The sequence below is a fragment of the Osmia lignaria genome, chromosome 5 (genome assembly GCF_051020975.1).
Source record: "Osmia lignaria lignaria isolate PbOS001 chromosome 5, iyOsmLign1, whole genome shotgun sequence".
Lineage (NCBI taxonomy): Eukaryota > Metazoa > Arthropoda > Insecta > Hymenoptera > Megachilidae > Osmia > Osmia lignaria.
The window spans coordinates 9,692,883-9,710,576 of NC_135036.1; the positions used below are offsets into that span (position 1 = coordinate 9,692,883).

Below are 17,694 nucleotides of genomic sequence, written 5' to 3' on the forward strand. Positions count from 1 at the left end.
GCAGGCAAAAGGAAAACGAAAGCACTCGAGCTCGTGATTTAGTCATGGACAATAAACAATAACAGTAAGAAGAGAGACATTAATTAAAAAAGAAGAATAGGCGGGTAGAAGAGATTATAGGTGAGGTAGAAGTGACGTGATTACCGATGCACACAACACGCGCTATTGCTCACCAATTGGGCGCAGTACGGCACCTGCAAGGATACCCATCGTTAGGCTAGTCAGGTTAGTCGTTCACGAGCAATGTGTCAATGTAAATATGTGTATATATATTATATATGTGGTGTGTGTGTGTGTGTGTGTAGTGATGGGGTTAAACAATTTCGCAGCATGTTTGTACAGCACTCGTTTCGCTCTTTCGTGTTTGCGTAGCACATTGACCCATTTCGTCTGGTCGATCCATTTAAATCATTTTTATTAATCATACTTTCAGTTCAAAATTAGAAATTAATGATTCATCAATTTTTAAATCTAGTAAAATACTTCTAGGTATCCCTAGACGTGATTTAAGTAACTTCTCGGAAATCTTTTTTCATGTAACAGATTGTTTAAAGCTTTTTACTTATGTTATTCAATAATAGCGAATGGATCGACGAAAACGAGGGTATGTTACACGCTATGAAGTTGCTTCCGCTTTCGTTACGAGGCAAATGCGTATATGTAGAATACGATCCATGCAGGGCCGACCCGAAGCAGTGAGAGATTTTCAACATTGAGCCATAGTTCTTGTGGAGATCGATTGAAATTGATCAGAGTTTCGTTCTCTTTCTTTTTTTTTTTGACGTTCGATCGTCTACATTTTTCGCGGCAGTGTTCAATCAGCCCGTTTGTTAATTTCAGTACGAAGTATTGGTTCCTTTGATTAATAAAAGAAATCCCTCCAAGAAGGCTTCTTCTCTAGGAAAAATGGCAATATGGTGGAAAGAGAACCCGCCTTCCTCTATCGACTTTCTCCCTAGGGAAGTCTACCATGCTCGACACTGTACAATTCTATTTTAACGATGGTTCAAAGTCATCGATGCTGTCCAAGAAACCAATAAATCGCATCGGTCGATCAAGATGCATCGAAAACAAATTGGTCGCGAAAGCTGTATTGTTTTCGTCCAAGCTATTTAACACCTGGTTCATACAGTGAGCGAGGGTCAAATTAAAAAAAAGAAAAAAAAAGAACAGACTGTACGATTGGTTAAATCAATCACTACAGAAATAATAATAACAATAATAATGATTCTCGTTTCTACGTTACGGAAGAGAGTGTAATTACTCTGATCATTGGAGAGACATGCAAAACAGTACGTATATATAAATATATACGGTGCTGAGCTTAAAATCTTTTTTTTCCGTACAGTATACGTGAAATACTAATAAATAATATGAACACTGCCGCGTGCAAGGCAGCCAATGAAACAAAATAGTACACATAATCTAAAGAAAAATGTTAAGGCTAGCTTAGGGACGCCCCCGAACGTGTCGCTGAACGCTAGTACCTCCAGAACAAAGATCTTGGAATAATTTACATGTGGTGAGTACAGCTTCAGGTCGCATTATGACAAAGACTAGCATCACGCAATGGTAGTTCGCGCTGAGAGAATAATTTTTTTTTTTTAAGATTATGTTTGATCTAAGTTGGTTTGGGTGAGGATAAGTTTAAGATGAGCTAAATGATACTGATTAGGATAAGAAACACTTTAAAGGCATCAATCAATTTTTCTCTCAACGTACGAAATACCAAGAATTGAACGCAAATAGCTTCGCAATGTTGACTCGCGTTATACACACCGCAAAAATAAATGGCATACTGAAAACAAATCACAGTCAGCACGGTAAATACCTTGTAATTGTACAAGGATTACCTACTGACATGGTAAAAAAAAATATGGCAGATAGACGAAAAAAGATAGAAAGAAAGAAAGAGCGAGAGAGAGAGAACAACGGTATACATATGGCTAAATGGTGTGTGGCTTCCTTGTACACGTGGCGGACGAATCATTTTGTAAATGTTAAGATAACTGCGATGACTAGTCCATTATCCTAACATAATCTGATAATAAAAGAAATTCTTGGTACTATAAACACCTTTCGATTCTCTGGAACTCGTTTCAAATGAAAACGTTAAAATTGAGTATCCGAACTCCTTTACACATAATAGAAAAATATTTATGATTATTGTTTGATTAAGTTAGTTATACGAATGGTTCACTGCTGCCCATGCAACACGCAAGCGATGTTAATTAAAATTCGTTATAACGAAAGCACGTACGCAAAACGGGGAACAGAAATATAGAAAGAGAGTTAAAGATGAAGAAAATGGATATTGTATGATCCGCCACGTGTAACAGAATGTACACTGATTTTCATTTTTCACGATGGACGCCTGCCGCACAGCAACTGGTCGCACCTCGACGTGACACAGTGAGCGCAACTGTTCAAATACATGTATGTACATCACAGATTCACGGCTAAATAAAGGCGATACTTAATATTTCTTTGTTTTTCTTCATTTACTGACCTTGAGCTCTTGATTTCGCGCGAAAAGAGAGCGCGACGAGAAGAAACGCGTGGCTAGAATTTTTCTATAATGAGTGGATCGGGCCATCGTTTATTCTCCGTCATTCGCCTCTCTCTTCCCTCACGAACCCCCCTATCCTATCCGAATCCTGTGAGACCGACGACTCTTCGGCCCCTCGACGCGTCGAGACCTGACGCCCTCCTTACCTTGCACTCGCACGTGGTGCACTTGTCATGGGGATCCTGCCAGGAGCTGCCACTGTCATGAATGATGCCGGAGTAACTGCAAGGCCTTGGCCGTGTCAACAACGAGAGAGAAGTACCATTTCCGGGTAGTTCTCTCGCGCATGGATCGTCCTCGCAACGCGGACAACAGTCCCCGTCCTCCGTAACGGGATTCGAACAGCTAACCGGTGGACATTCCATCTGCCAGCAGTCTATTTCACCGTACTGTAACCAGCCAGAGGGGTGATCGTCACCGAAATTCAGATAAAACATGATTTGAAACTTAAATTGTCGAGGTTTATCATCGTTACCAGGCATTCGCAAGTCTGACACTGGTATATCCATCGTTCACCGCTCCTGAAGACTAGGTGATGAAGCTCCTGATGCCTGCAAGAGGCTGCAGGATCGCACTGAGGACAGCATTTGTCCCTGTGACTTCCAGGGGCGCTGCAGTCGCAAACGGGATCCCTACAGGTGATGACCCCGTCCTTGCAAGTACATCTTCTGCAAGGATTACCGGCTGGTGCCAGAGTCTCTCCGTTTTTAACCTCTTGATTTTCGAACCAACAACCTGTGTAAATCAATGGAAACGTCCATTACGATATAACGATTCGTTTTACGATAAGTATCGATGAGAAACAAAAGTACACTCACTCAATCTACACTCTTCCGCGGTGTGATTGTCCTCCTGAGGCGGGCATACGCACTCGTATCCACCCTCGGTGTTGACGCACTTAGCGCTAGGGTGACACGTGTGCCTCCTCTCGATCGTCTGATCGTTACACTCGTCGATATCGAGACACTGGGTGCCTTGGGTGCTGTCGTGAAGGGCGCTTCTGTAACCGGGTTTGCAGCGGCAATAATACCATCCAGGCATATTGAAACAAGTTGACGACTGATGACAACGATGAAGATCGCTAGCGCACTCGTCCAGATCGAGCTCGCAACTGTTGCCTATGTAACCGCGGCGACAGGAACATTTTCCTGGCGCCACGCATTCGCCACCGTTCTGACAGGTCTGATTGCAGACCGCTGAAGAAAGCGGAAAAGAAGAGAAGAGGTTTTTAGTTGAAGCTTTGTCGATGCGAACCATTAGGACGAACGGTATTAATGGTAGTAGTAGTAGTAGTAAAAGGAACGAGCAAGTGATATAAAATGAAGCAAGGAAATGGAATACTGTACGTTTGCAGGTGTAGCCATCGCCAGTGTAGCCATCCTTGCAGATGCAATAGTAACTGCCCGCGGTGTTCACACAGGTCGCGTGTTGGTCGCACGCGTGGTGACCAGTCGCACACTCGTCGAGTTCGGCGCAGTTGAATTTGTCCACTCTATGGTAGCCCGGAAGACACTCGCACGTGTACGAGCCGATCACGTTCACGCATTTTGTATTAGCGTTGCAGTGATGACCTTCCGAGCCACCTTGTTGTTTACACTCGTCTATGTCTGTGGTGTCAACAGGTTAACCGGATCAGCATTGGTCGTTGGTTAATTTGTACGGTGCCATACAGGATGCTTCATTTTGTTCGCGTGAACTATGGGGGACAATTGCCTTTTGATACTTTCAATAATTTGAATCTATCTTGTCCGCGAGCAGGAATCCAACAGACTCTTTTTTAACCGGTGAGACAGGGTCCGAGAAGACCCACGAACGACGGATGATCATTTAGTATGAGGATTACAGGATCTAATCTAACTCTGACCGACGTATATCAGACCCCAGCCAGGACACCTGTGGATCCCACTCTTGGACTCTGCGACAGCACTCAAGCGATTAACATGCTCCAGGCGGTTAATAATAATGAAACACCCTGTATAAGCTTTGAAACACCTTGGTTAGGTTACAGAGTTGCGATTGTCGCTGATTCAGGCGATTCGTAATTTGTTTAACAAGAAACACGAGGCATGTAATCGCAACTATGTAACCGCGTTCCTTGACGCAAGAAATTTCCAATCGATCGACACATAGATTTGTTAATTGCACAGGTAGAGAAAAAGTTAGAGATCAATTAGGTACCGTGACAGTTATGACCGTCCCCTTGGAAACCAATATCGCAGTGGCAGGCGTACGTTGTCTGCAGGTTCAGGCAGGATGCATTAGCGTGACACTTGTGGCCCTTCGCGCAGTAGTCCACCCCTGGTTAAATTTGGTTAGCAAAGGCGTATGCAGAGACAGTTAGAACATTCTATTAGCGATTTAGTAGTTTTGTTCAGCGGTAAAAGGCGATCGGAGTCGCTTTTCAGCAATCGCCCCTTTTTTTGTTAAGTAGTAAATTGGTATGCTTGCCATTCGGTGAGGGGATCAGTCGAGAAATAGAATAGGGAATAGTTTATTCAGAGGACATTTTGATACAATTAAATGATATAGAATGACATGCATCGATTTTTCTTTTGTTCGATATTTAATGAACTCTATTTGGGTCTAAACGCTACAACCCTTTATTAGCTTTCTTTGAATGAAAATGTTATGAAAGTTATGACGAAGCAACGAACGTACCTGGGCAGAATTTGCAGCATTCCTCGGCTACGCTGATCTGTTCGCTAGGAGGACAAGGCAATGGCGGACATCTGGTTTCCGTGTCAAATCTCTGGCAAGTGAAACTTCCGTCGAAACAGTCGCACTCGACGCACTGTTTCGGCGAGACTTTCTCGCCGTGATCGTAAATCACGCCATGCAAGTAACATTGTTCTGCAGACAACGAGCAATGTTCGAAATTAATTGGCATCGAGAGAAATGTTGGTTTTAGCGAAACACATACGTATTTAGAATTTCAATTCCCAAGTTTCCCCGAGAATCCATTTGTCATTATCATTAATTAATTACTTAATCGTCATTTGTTCGACCTAACTCTACAGTCGCTTCGAGTAGCGAAAATGTTAATCTCCTTAGAGCCCCAAATTCTAAAACCGCTATTAAGCTTATAAGCATATTCCAAGCAACGTTTCATGATTCTGTATTAGTGATGAGCTTACTCAAACAGATCGGACAGCACTGTCCTTGAGGAATGACGGGATTCTTGCAAGTGACAGCAGCACAGGGCGTTGGTCGGCACTCGATTTCACCATGGACACAGGAACACTGTTGGCAACCCTTTTCCCATGTGGCGCCGTCCTCGTGTACCGTGCCGTTTGCCCTGCACGATTTTTGGCACTCGCACTCCTCCACTTTGCTTATTCTGCCCTCTGCAGCGGCTAGCTAAAAGGAATGATGTCGGTGAGCTGGAATGAACCCCAGGCTACGCGTCTACCGTACACGTTGTACTCACTCTACGCGATAGTTCGTTCAGATTATGCATCAGCTGCTCGACCGTGTTTTGCAGTATAGAAAATTGACCGCAGGTGGGACAGGACGAATCGAGTTGGGGACACTGTGAAAGATAGCCATGGGGGCCGGGTATCAACCTCACATCCTGTAGAGCACCCTATGAAAATCGTATAAACTTGTCTCACTTGACAGTAAATGACCGCTTTACGATAGGATAAGCGATAGATAAATAATATACATATATGAAATAATTGATGAGAAACCAAGAATATACCGGTGGTTAGCCTTTTCTAATATTTAAGTAAGTTAAGGAAAGGAAAAAAAAAGAAGACGTTTGACAAGACGAGGCAGGCCGTAATTGCAGATGTCCTCGTGAAAAATCATCGTTGACACTGCACCAGATATAATTGGGTAAAGGGGATAGGGAAGAGGCAGTCGTACCTTGAAGAAAAAGTGCTTGACGTTTCTCTGTCCTACCCAGAGCTGAAGTTGAGGCAGAGTGAAATTTGTGTCAGGTGGTCCAGGCCTGAGCAACCGCCTGTACAATGGATGACAGTCGACGAGCAGCTCGACCTGCGAGCCGCTTACACTTAGGGCGACCCTGTGCCAGGCCCCGTCGGCCAGTCGGAAAGGAAACGCCTCCTCGTGTACAGCCCCGTCGCGACGGGATATGTAATAAAGTCGAAGCTCGTTCTTACGACCGCTGCTCTGCAGCTCCAAATATCTACAAAATAATTGTGGTTGTCCATATTATCCTAACAAATGTCCTACTTATTCCCTTTCTTTTTCTAACTTTCTACGTAATAGTTTCGTTTATTGGGATCTACCGGTACGCATCCTGGTGACACAATTAGGGGGATAATTAACTGCATGAGTTACTGTATAACTACATAATCGAATAACTTAACAGACCGTGCAATTCAATAACGCGGTTACAGAGTGTGGTACACGTTTGTAGATCGATTAGAACCGGTTTCGAGCTGTTAATTGAAACGTGTATATGGTATTAAATAGATTACGTGATTGAATCAGAAGGGAGTGGGATTGCGTGTAAGCATCGCGATATCAATTTTAAGTTTAACATAGATCACCCGCTAACCCTAACACGAAACTGAGCGAGATTATTCGATTGTCCTCGTTAATAAACGATAATGAAATTCCAATAGGTCATTATCATGCGTACATATGTGAATCGGTAATTTAATCTGACGCTTCGTTCGAAAATGGTAATAATCTCTGTGGCATGATTTATGGATGTGAAAAAGCACGATTCGTAGCCGCGCTAAATAAACATTTAATTCCGCTTAAACTGGCCGTGGTTTCTGCTCAGCGGAGCGTGTTAATTACCGTCTAATACGCGGACACGTAGATGCATGGATCCAATTTGTGTCAGCCAGGTCAAAACGACTAGACTGCTCTACTCACGTGCCAGCAGAGGGTGCGACTACTTTCGGGTTAAGTGTTCTCCTTTCGTCCCGGCTCAACAATTGACACAGTAACTTCCTTAACGTTACCTTTCTTACCTTTTTCACTTCGTTCGTACCTTTAAAGCCTTCGGTAATTCGTTTCCCGATCGTAATTACGTTCGACGACGCTCGATAAGCTTTTACCTATCTTTTCAAAGACACTTGGAAGTCTAAGATTGTGACGTTATCAAGAAGCAGAGACAGAGTGGGAAGATTTTCAACCAGGGTAAGGAATTTAACGTCGCATTTCTATTCGCGGATACAGAGTTATGGTGTTGTTCGTGGCAAGAATTCCAAGCGAGAACACGGACGAGGAATGAAATTACACGTGGTCCATACCTATTGTTTCCATGCGAAAAGGCGACGATCGTCCCGGAATTGGCCTCCTCTTGTCGCAAAGCGGCTGCTATAGTGAATTCCGGAACCCGCCGGAGTAGCGTGGCCGCACGTTCGAAGCTCGCCTCGTTCAGTCGCAGCTCCCTCTCCTCGCCTGAAGTAGTAAAACTCCATCATTACTCCGCCCGGAGCATTTTTTATTACGTTACATCGTTGTCGGCCGAAACTTTTCAACGTTTATTTTTCTAACCGTAAGCTGCACGATCATTGTTATCGTTACACTAAGAAAATTACTGGAAAAATATTTTTTTATTATACTATAATAAAAAGCTGAACGTCAATGTAATCGTCAGAATCAAATCGATTCCGTGAAATTCCAGAACATTGTTCTACTCGACGACAAAACAATTCTCGTGGATGTAGGTCAACCGAAATTTTTGCTGGGTCGCATCGATTTGTCCGATTCACGGTTCGTGCTCGCACGGTTACGTAATCGTAGCCACATGGAAATTCGATTGGCCACAGTGCCTGGCTTTATTACGTTCCTAACAATTCCAACAGATTTTGATACTATCTCTGAATATTTTCCCGTTGAATAAAAGGCAATGACACAAATCTAGGTAACAGTGCCAAAAAATAAATCCTATCAACGTAACTAAAAAGGACCTAATAAATGTCCAACAAATCCCAATTGATTTCTTCCAAAAACAGAGACCTAACTTAACTTAAGGAATCATAACCCAACCCGACAGTCGTAACAAAGGTAAAAAGGTCCCGCAACAGTAACACTACACCCGGTGTATGCAACAAACTGTGCACCATTAGGTCGCATCAAACACAGGCGATAAAGTTTCTCCTTGTCCTTCGATTAAGCACGCACGTCGCGACATTAATTGCTTCGACTTGTCGCGCCACTGAACCGTGTAATCTACGAGCATGATCCTGCTGCAACTGCAGCCAAGGAGAAAAAAAAAAGGTGGTTGGCCATAGGTGCACACGTTCCTTGCGCTGGCCAGGCTTCTCTTCGCGAGCCTCGAGTTTCAGCCACGCCGCGAGCTTAATAAAGTAACTGGAAACCATCGGAAGGGTCCACAACGAGCCGCCCAACGTGACTTCGAGGACCATCGAACACATTCAACGCTAATTATCCACGTCCACGCTTCGTTAGGATGTAATGGACGAAACGGAAACCGTCCACAACCACCAGCCGTGTCGTAATCGTTCTTCGTCAAGTGGCACACGTATCGAAATTTCTTTTTAACTGGGAGGATACGATGGAGGGATGGGGAAAGTGTCGAAGGGAAATTCGAGTGCTTAACGATGAAAAGAAAATGTTGCAGTTTTGTTAACCATGAAACTGAACTCAATAAATAGTTGTTATAGAAAATACAATTTTGTTATCATTCACAACTGCGAACCGTTCCCCATAGATTTCTATTTTCTCAGTGATGCATTACCAATAAATAAATATCGTCCCTGACAGATGATCAATGGAAAAGGAAACACGTTGAAATTGCTAGAGGCTCGCGATAGAAGCCATTGTAATTCTCCTCGAACAAAGGACGAGTATATACATTGGACACGTGTCCAGACTTTTCTCCGTACATGGAAAACAAGATTTCGCGATCCCCTTTTGTACTTGGATAGGGAAACAGCACCGTTGGTCCTGAAATTGGGTGACCCCTTGGCTCTTCTCCCTCTCTTTAGGGGATTGCTTGATTTCATCTATAGGCTGTTTATTTCCAAAACGAATAACTTTCTGCTCGACCATCTTCCCAGATGGTAAATTAATGTCGGTTCGAAAAGGTTCCTCTCTTTGATCATCCATTCGTGATCTAATTTCTAGAAACCACCCCTCTAGTGGAATAAATATCTTTCTCTTCGAATTTCTTTAAATGAGTCTTTTCCATAGATTTTGGATTAATTTTTCTCTGATCGTGTTGTCGCAATTATTATTTTTCACACTTTGCAAATATTCAAAGTTGAATTCAAATAAATATTTCCGTAGGAAAAGAATTTGTAATTTGAGTCCAGTAGGAGGGAGTTGAAAAGCGTATAGAATGTTCTGTAACTTCTATGAAACCATCGACAGAGGGTGTGCAGGGTGGTATGGGTTAGGTAATTGAAATTTCGTTCGGGGAAAGCCCTGCTGACGATTACCCTTGGGCCAACCACCCCCGTATTCTCGTCGCTTTTCGCGGACGTTGCACCGTCGCCCACGCTTTTGCAACCCCCTGTTCATCGTCACGGTAGAGTGCAACGTTTACGGGGGTTGAAGCTAAATTGGATACACGATGCTACGCGGTGAATACCTTTTATTTTGCACGCGTTGCAATCTATTTATTGGATTCTATCCCTCGATACATATTAAATTGAAGAATCTCAAACAAATACGGGTGGCACGATGAATTGTAAATTTCATTTTAATTTTTATCTCGCAAAAATTCTGTCAGTTTGCGAAACTGGAAAAGACAGGTAATAAAACTGGGGAATTCCCTCTGGTCTACCAATAGAGACAGGGCTATAAAACTGACCTTTCACAATATCGATTAATCGGTCGTTATGTAACCATCGTGTACCGTGATAAGCGCCAATTGTTTTTCTAGTTGATCACTTTCATGGTTCGAACAACGAAACGCTATTTGTGGCGGTTTTACCGACAGAAGTGACTCTTTCGAGAGCCATTAAAAAAGGATTTATTGGATCCGATCGAATGGAAAGAGAACCGATGGTGAAATTTCGAGAGGGATCAAACATTCGAGCCGATAAAATACTTTTTATTTCTCTCGAGTGTTTATCGAACAACACTTGAATTTACGAGTCGAGATTCGTTCAAAAAGAATTGCACGTTTCATTGAATATTTCAAAGCTTACAACCCTCTATTCCGTCCCCAGCGGACTCATCGAAATTCCAATATGTTTCGTGCACACATATGTTATTTCGTGTCTCGATATACGAAACAAAAAATAGACAAGGAAATTGATGGCGATTTACGAAAAGCAATAATCGAGCTTATTGCCAGCAATGATTACCAGTCACCGCGGTTAGGAAAGATAGCTGGTGTTAGAAACGACCCTCTCTGATATGCAAATAAGGCTATATTCGGGTTAAGAGAACCCTCGCGAAGTGCTTTTCGGTTCTGCGCTCGTCACGAAATTTACTGCCCCCCGGTATAATCTGCACGCAATACCAATGTAAATTGTACGAAATAATTTATCATCGTGTTTCATCACCACCCTTCCACCCCCACAGGGTAATATGAGTAATGTCGGTACAGCAACCGGGTAATTCGAACCGTTGCAATTTTATTTATTTCGTTTTATCATTTCAGAAATGAAATTATTAAACGCTATTGAATAAAATATTTTGACAAACGACTCACCCTGAAGATAATAGGCTGACTTTAACCTAACTAGGCCTGGCACCTTTGTAACACCCTGTCGGGTTGTATTGTGCAGCTGTAACGCTGCCAACAGGTCTATACCTCCTCCAGGATCGCTGCCAGTTCTGGGCCTCGTGGCCGGGACACCGGAAGTCTCTTTTGTGACGCCAACATTGGCCCCCACCTCCGGCGCCGCTTCCGCTTTCTTGTTTGCCGTGCCAGACACTGAAAGCAAACCAGATCGTAGCTCGTTAGACGATTGTCAATTAATCGTAGCGTTGATAGGATTATTTTAACCCTATATTAATAAATAAGGAGGAGAGTTGGGTGAAAATTACACGCGTACAAAAATCGCCGACATCTCGAGATTCCATCATGTCAGATTGGCAAACGATTTGCCAAAGCCCACTTTTCACCCCTTTCCCTGGCTCGAGCCAGCTCGAGTGAACAGAGTCCCCACTCGAACAGCAATAAAGTTCAATGGCGTATTTCCACTCTCTGTCCCCCTGAAAAATGCTAAGAGCCATTCGAGCAGGAGCATCCATCATCGACTATCGTCGAGAGAATAGCAGAGGGTAGAGACGGAAGAAACGAAGATAAGGAAAAAAAAAAGAAGAGGCAGCAGAGGTAGTCCTCTCGAAACGTGCTACTATCGATCGACTCTACTCAGTCGACGCTCGTTATCGGTCTTTCCTCACTTTTCCTTCATTCCCTGAAACTCCTTCCTCGATTCTTTATCCCCTACAAAACCCCCCTCGTAAACACTTCGATTATTCGAAGATTGTTCTGAAAATATAAGTTTCATTTCGTTGAAAAATTAATGTTCCTAAATGTATTTCATTTGGTCTAACTCGGGATAATAGAATCGAAGAGTCAAAGCAAAGAATCGAAAGCTGAAAATAGCATTAACCCCTCGCGGAGCTGTGAAAGCTTCGAGAGAGAAGCCTTTTACCCCTTTCGGTTTGTTCCAACGAACGGAAGAGAAGAAAAAGGAAGGCACTTCGTTAAAATGCGAATTCCAGAGACACTTGAATGCTAATTGACTGCGATTCAGTTGTTGCTCGGTGACGAATCAAGCGGACCATTGAAGAGCCGCGAAGGTAACTGCAACAACAAGACGTAAACAACGCAGCCAGCCGCTTCTAAAACGGTCCGTGAATCGGTTTCCTCGGGTTGAAACGGTCCAGAAGAGAGGATCGAGGGTTCCTTTTTAATTGCGTAACGAGCAAGCAGCAGAAACAAACACCATGGAATATCCCTGTACCGTTTTCGAGCAGGAGAACAATCGCGGGATTTTGCGAGCGTGCATTAATCGGGCCAAATAGTCCGGTAAATTAATGGCGGTGGGCACGCTCGCTTTCCCGGCTAAAAGCGTTCTGCAACGAACGCGTGCTTCTCGCATCTTTGATCCATCGACGTAGCTGTTTTATTGGGTGCCCTGTGGTAAATCTTTCTCTTTGACCGCTAATTCCCTGGCTGTACCATTGAACGTACCGGGAGAAGATTATTTTAGCGTTCGTATCTTCGTTTTGCAACTTTCAAATGCGAACGACTATCGGTCGAAGAATTTCGATTACCTCCTCTCATTCCTTTACGATATTACCAGTCAAAGTTCATGGGCGTCGCTTGGTCGTCGGATCTGAGGGGTTAACGAACCGTCTTCGAATTTCCGAAAGGCGTCGCCTATGCTCATCTAAGACCGTCGTGCGCCACCGTACAACACGCTTTCTTGCGTCCGAAAACTATCTTTCACTGTGTTCGTACGTACGTCTGTGTGCGCGACGACGAACGAAACAGGATGGAACGAAACGGTGGCAGACTGCCGGGCGTCGCGACGCCCGCTATTGAACCGTACGCGGTATTATCGTTCGGTTAGACGGGCGACGAAGACGAACGAAGGGTGGAGCACGATGTACATCTCTGTAAATGATTCTCGGCAATTGATCGATGCGACGTCTGCAAATAATGATGATTAATGAGCTTGAATAGATTCTTAAGATCCTTCGATGTACCAGGTGTTTGTCCAATGGATCGCTTCCGGCTGAGGATTGACTGAAACGACTGCTGACACCGGTGTCAAGTTCATCGTGGGCTGACGAGCATGACTGAATACGATAGAGTCTTGTGTCGTTTGATTGGTTGCCCTTTTAGGGTGATCTTTAGGTGGTCTTTTACGGTTGATTGCAACCTTGACAAATATGACAACGAGAGGAGTATGTTTCTTAAAAAGATACTTTTAAAAATTGAAGATTATTATAGTCACTCGATACTGATCGCCTGTTGCATATGAAAAAAAATATTAAGCAAAAGGAAAATGAATACAATAATCGTAGATGTTGTACGAGTCGAAAGGTTTTACAATGACCGTACATCCCTACAGAGCACTTTATCATCGAACGTTGTACTGACGGAAGGGTTAAAAGGGCGGTGTACACGAGGGTGGTGAGCAATTTTCATTCACAGAGAGAGCAAGTAAATAGAAACGAAAGAAACGATTCGCGTGGACGAATGCCAGGAACTGCGGTCGAATCGATATTGCGCGACGGTCAAGCCGCGTGTGTCCAGCATAGGGAAAGCCATGCTCGTGTTGCACGACCCCATCGATCCACGGAGTTGAAAGCGTTCCACGCACACAGCCCGTTGAAACAACCCCCGGAAACGTCGATGAATTTCGTTAGATACGCACGTAACCCGAAGAGCCAGACGCGGTCGTTGGGACTTCCCGGAAGAAATGTCCGTTTCCCTCAGGCGGGGGTGGAAATTTCGTCTGCATCACGCGACAGACATACGGACAGACGTCGCCGATTATTGTCTCGGTGGCGAATAGAAACGAATGCAAGGAAAATTTCGGTTCGCGAGGTAATTGGTCTGGTTCGTTGGATCGATCGAAGGGTGGCGAAGACTCATTCATGGAACGTTTTCTACAGAAAGAACCTTGCTGAAACACGTGATTCGCGATTTACAGAAGTTTCTTACGGACTACTGAACTTCCTGGAAAGTTCAATCGAAGCTATTCATATTTAATTAGATCGGTAATGGCTCGGTGCCAGTTTCTAAATATTTCACGTCAGGCGTACATATTAATGTTGTTGGAGTTTCTTTCATGCACTCGGTAATAATGATCGGAGACGGAGTAATGTATTATTTGGAAGTTCTAATGGACACGAATGTTCCTAGAAAAATAAACCAAACGTAAACTCGACCGATCGTACTTAAGTAGTAGGTCGCTTGTTCTACACGCAAAGCTTCCAAAATTCAATTATTATTATTAGACACAATAATTATCAAAATCACTAATTAACGAAACTCATTTATAAATAAAATGTAATTTCAATTTCAATCTGTATTATTTCGTTACCTCGATACCCTCTGATCATCAATTGTGAAATTTGACAAAATCGAGCCAACTCACAGCACTCTAATTCTTTTTTAATTACGTTACACCACAATCGATATTTTATCACAACTTTAATCGCACGTAAGCCGTTTCCATTCAACGATTTACCTACCTACCGGCGCACGTTAGACCGTATCCCTCAGGCGGAAACAAAGAATTGATGTAAATGTACTCACTGGTGGCAAGTGTGTTTTTCGTTTGGGAGCCGGTGAAGGTGAGGCTGATCGGTAGGAGGAACAGCCAACAGAGTAGAACGGAGATGAAGGAGACGAATGAAATCGACATAACCGAAAAGCGATCGTTCCCGTGGCCAACGCGACACTAGGAGAACGAACAGCCCTATCGACGTAAAACCGTGCCGCGTTCGACTGGCATGCGTCGCTTTTTCGATTCACGCGCCGCCACCGGCCACTCACGATCGGATTTCGAAGCGTGCGGACGCGGCGGGTGGCGTGACCGATAGCGCCGAATTTCGCGAGATCATTGAAATTTCCTCGCCGATCGTGGAAGGGGGAAAACGAACACGTGAGAAACAACCTAACGGCCATCGGATATCTCTCGTAGATCGAATTTCTACGATTGGAATTCCGTCGTGCCAACAGAAAATCTCGCCACGATCATTCGCTCGTCACCAGGGTCAAGGTTCTTTCAAGTTATTCTTCGAAAAGAAGATTTACACCACTTCGCGTTCCCAGGGAATCTGCAAGGATTCTTGAAAAGAATTTAACACTTCTTATTCAAACAACAGAGAGACAACAGTGAACATCCCACGAGTCAAAGAAACTCAAACATCATAAAAAAAGAAAAAAATGAAAAGAAAAGAAGGCGTTATCAACGTTGTTATCCGACAGGTAGAACCAGTCGGCGAGAGAAGAACGTCGATTCAAGATCTTTAAAGATAGAGGGAGAAAAATGTGCCGAGATAAGAGGAAACAGGAAGAGACGGTGAACGTTTCTCGGGGCTGTTTTCACCGGTCAGACGACCGTTAACGTAACGCGTCAATATTTGGCGATAGTCGGCACTCTGCACACACGTTTGCCCAAAGAGATTAAGCCTATTTTACCCGCGCGTGCGTGCGTCAGGTGCTCAGCACGGCGAAGGCCCTCACGGATATTTAAGTCCACCTTGTGCTATTCTTAATGGACGTGTCGCTCGATCGGCCAGTCGCGAGAGAATTTCACCGTCGTTACTTTAGCATTGGGCTCCATGGCATTTAGAGCCATGTTTCTTCATCGCTTCACCTCAGCTTCCATAAGAGAGATAAGAGTTTATAGAGATTGGGTAATTTCGGATCGCTATAAGATTTAGAGGATTCTAGACTTTGCTTTTATAGAGTATCAAGGTGTGTCCTATAGAATTTGATACTCCTAAGAAAATTGAACATCCGTGTTTCGCGTTAACGATGGAAGAAAAGAGTTCGGAGGCAAGGCCAGCCGGTATAGTACGTCCAAGTCAAATTTTTATCGTGCAATCCACTCGGTGGTCGCGTGCCACCTTTACGTTACGGAACAACACGAAAAGTCTCGGTGAAAAATTTATGGTAACAACCGTCGTTACGTAAATCCAACCGTGTATTTTTATCCACGATCAATGAAATACCTATACAAGAGTATGCCTTTTCGTGGATTACGAACAATCAATTGTATATCGAAAAGAAAGAAGAAAAAGGATTTAGAAATTCTTATGAATTGTTCGAGAAGCGGGGGTTGAAAGGTCAAAGTCATCGACGGAGTGGCGATGGCGCCGATGGGTAAGAGACGTTGTTGGTCGACGGACAGACAGAAAAGAAAGGAGACGAGAGAAGACGAAAAGCCCGGGGACGACGATGAGAATGCGACGTTTCGCGGTCGCAACAAAAGACTTTACGAGCCCGGCTACTATTTTCGAGGCGTGTTTCGCGAGTCCGCTTGAACGACGGCCGTTTTACAAGGGACAGGAGAAGCGTTATCCTCCTCCTCGTTCCTCTTCATCGTGGAACTTGAAGGTGTTCCCTTCGCGTTCCAGACCGCAAGAAAACACCGCCCCTTTCTCGTTTCATTCTGTACTATTAATGGTACCGTCGCGATTGCTGGGAACCTTTGATCTATATATTGCCTCGAACCGTCCATTGCTGGACGATCTATGAACGAGGTTGTTGTTTGTACACGGACGATTCGTTTAATGGAAGGGTTAATTTGGATCTTTGGATGATGATCCTCGAAGAGCTTGACATTCGACCATCATAGAAGATGTCTAGTAATAAGATTATAAATTTGTGAAATAGTGGTAGAAAGTTTTATTAAACGTTCGTACGAAGAGAAATATGAATAGGAAGCAGTTCCATTGGAATCGTCATTTTTGCTCCATCAGAATCAGACGAAGCCCAACGATCCGTAAGGCGTCAGGTGCACACGCCGTTGCAATTCGCTTGCGTTTGCACTCTGTCACCGACACAGCAACGAGATATCGTAAAGCAAAGCGTGTCACTGACAACCAGCAATCTATCCGTAATCTCGTTTGCGTTTCTCCTTTCTATTACACAACGTTAGTTTCGTCAAATGTATATCAAATTCGTAAGAATGAAATAAAGGAGATGGAATAACAGTATTACGTGTTTATATTTATTTTATCGCAAGCATTACCAACAAACTGTTAAACGATCGAACGTAATCAAGGGACGATTTTAAAGGAATCCTGTACTTCAATTTCCAAGCATGCTTTTAGCAAGCTTCCGGATTGACTCGTTCCCCGGAAGTGCTTTCCTTTTACTCACGAACGAATTCCAAATGGCCGTACTTCAGGGAACTACTTTAGAACACACGAGCCTTTTCATGCAACGAGTACACTTGCAGGAAAAGTGTACCATCGGCGCCACCGGGTGTAATCGTTCGAGAAGAAAGTAACCCCGGTGTTCGGTGTTTAACAAATCCTAACGCGTTTCGTTAACTAATCAGATTTTATAAAACGTCGAGAAGTAAAGAAATGTATTTAAGAAATAATCTGAATTCGTGAAATAAAAGATCATGAACTGAGACAAACGATGAATTGTTACCGATCAGAAAATATTTATCACAAAGGGCTGCTATTAATAAACGCGATAACCTCGATCATTTTAAATACAATGAACCCGTTATGAT

At 43.6% G+C, this 17,694-nt stretch overlaps 1 protein-coding gene across 7 annotated transcripts in view; it reads right to left on the minus strand.

Moving 5' to 3' along the window:
- LOC117605055 (protein kinase C-binding protein NELL1) overlaps window positions 1–17,694 on the minus strand; it is a 47,328-nt gene that overhangs the window by 5,599 nt on the left and 24,035 nt on the right. Inside the window, exons 1-13 of one of the 7 annotated variants that reach the window (XM_034325871.2) lie at window positions 14,754–15,159; window positions 11,181–11,405; window positions 7,801–7,951; window positions 6,437–6,719; window positions 5,997–6,152; window positions 5,704–5,926; window positions 5,228–5,419; window positions 4,748–4,867; window positions 3,916–4,176; window positions 3,388–3,765; window positions 3,045–3,304; window positions 2,716–2,958; window positions 145–194 (exon numbers count right to left, since the gene is read on the minus strand). In XM_034325871.2, the coding sequence (XP_034181762.2) occupies window positions 145–194; window positions 2,716–2,958; window positions 3,045–3,304; window positions 3,388–3,765; window positions 3,916–4,176; window positions 4,748–4,867; window positions 5,228–5,419; window positions 5,704–5,926; window positions 5,997–6,152; window positions 6,437–6,719; window positions 7,801–7,951; window positions 11,181–11,405; window positions 14,754–14,862 (2,651 nt within the window). In that variant the 5' untranslated portion in view covers window positions 14,863–15,159. Of the gene's footprint in view, window positions 1–144; window positions 195–2,715; window positions 2,959–3,044; window positions 3,305–3,387; window positions 3,766–3,915; window positions 4,177–4,747; window positions 4,868–5,227; window positions 5,420–5,703; window positions 5,927–5,996; window positions 6,153–6,436; window positions 6,720–7,800; window positions 7,952–11,180; window positions 11,406–14,753; window positions 15,160–17,694 lie in introns of those variants that run through there. The other 6 variants (XM_034325868.2, XM_034325867.2, XM_034325870.2 and 3 more) reach the window with 6 other exon arrangements.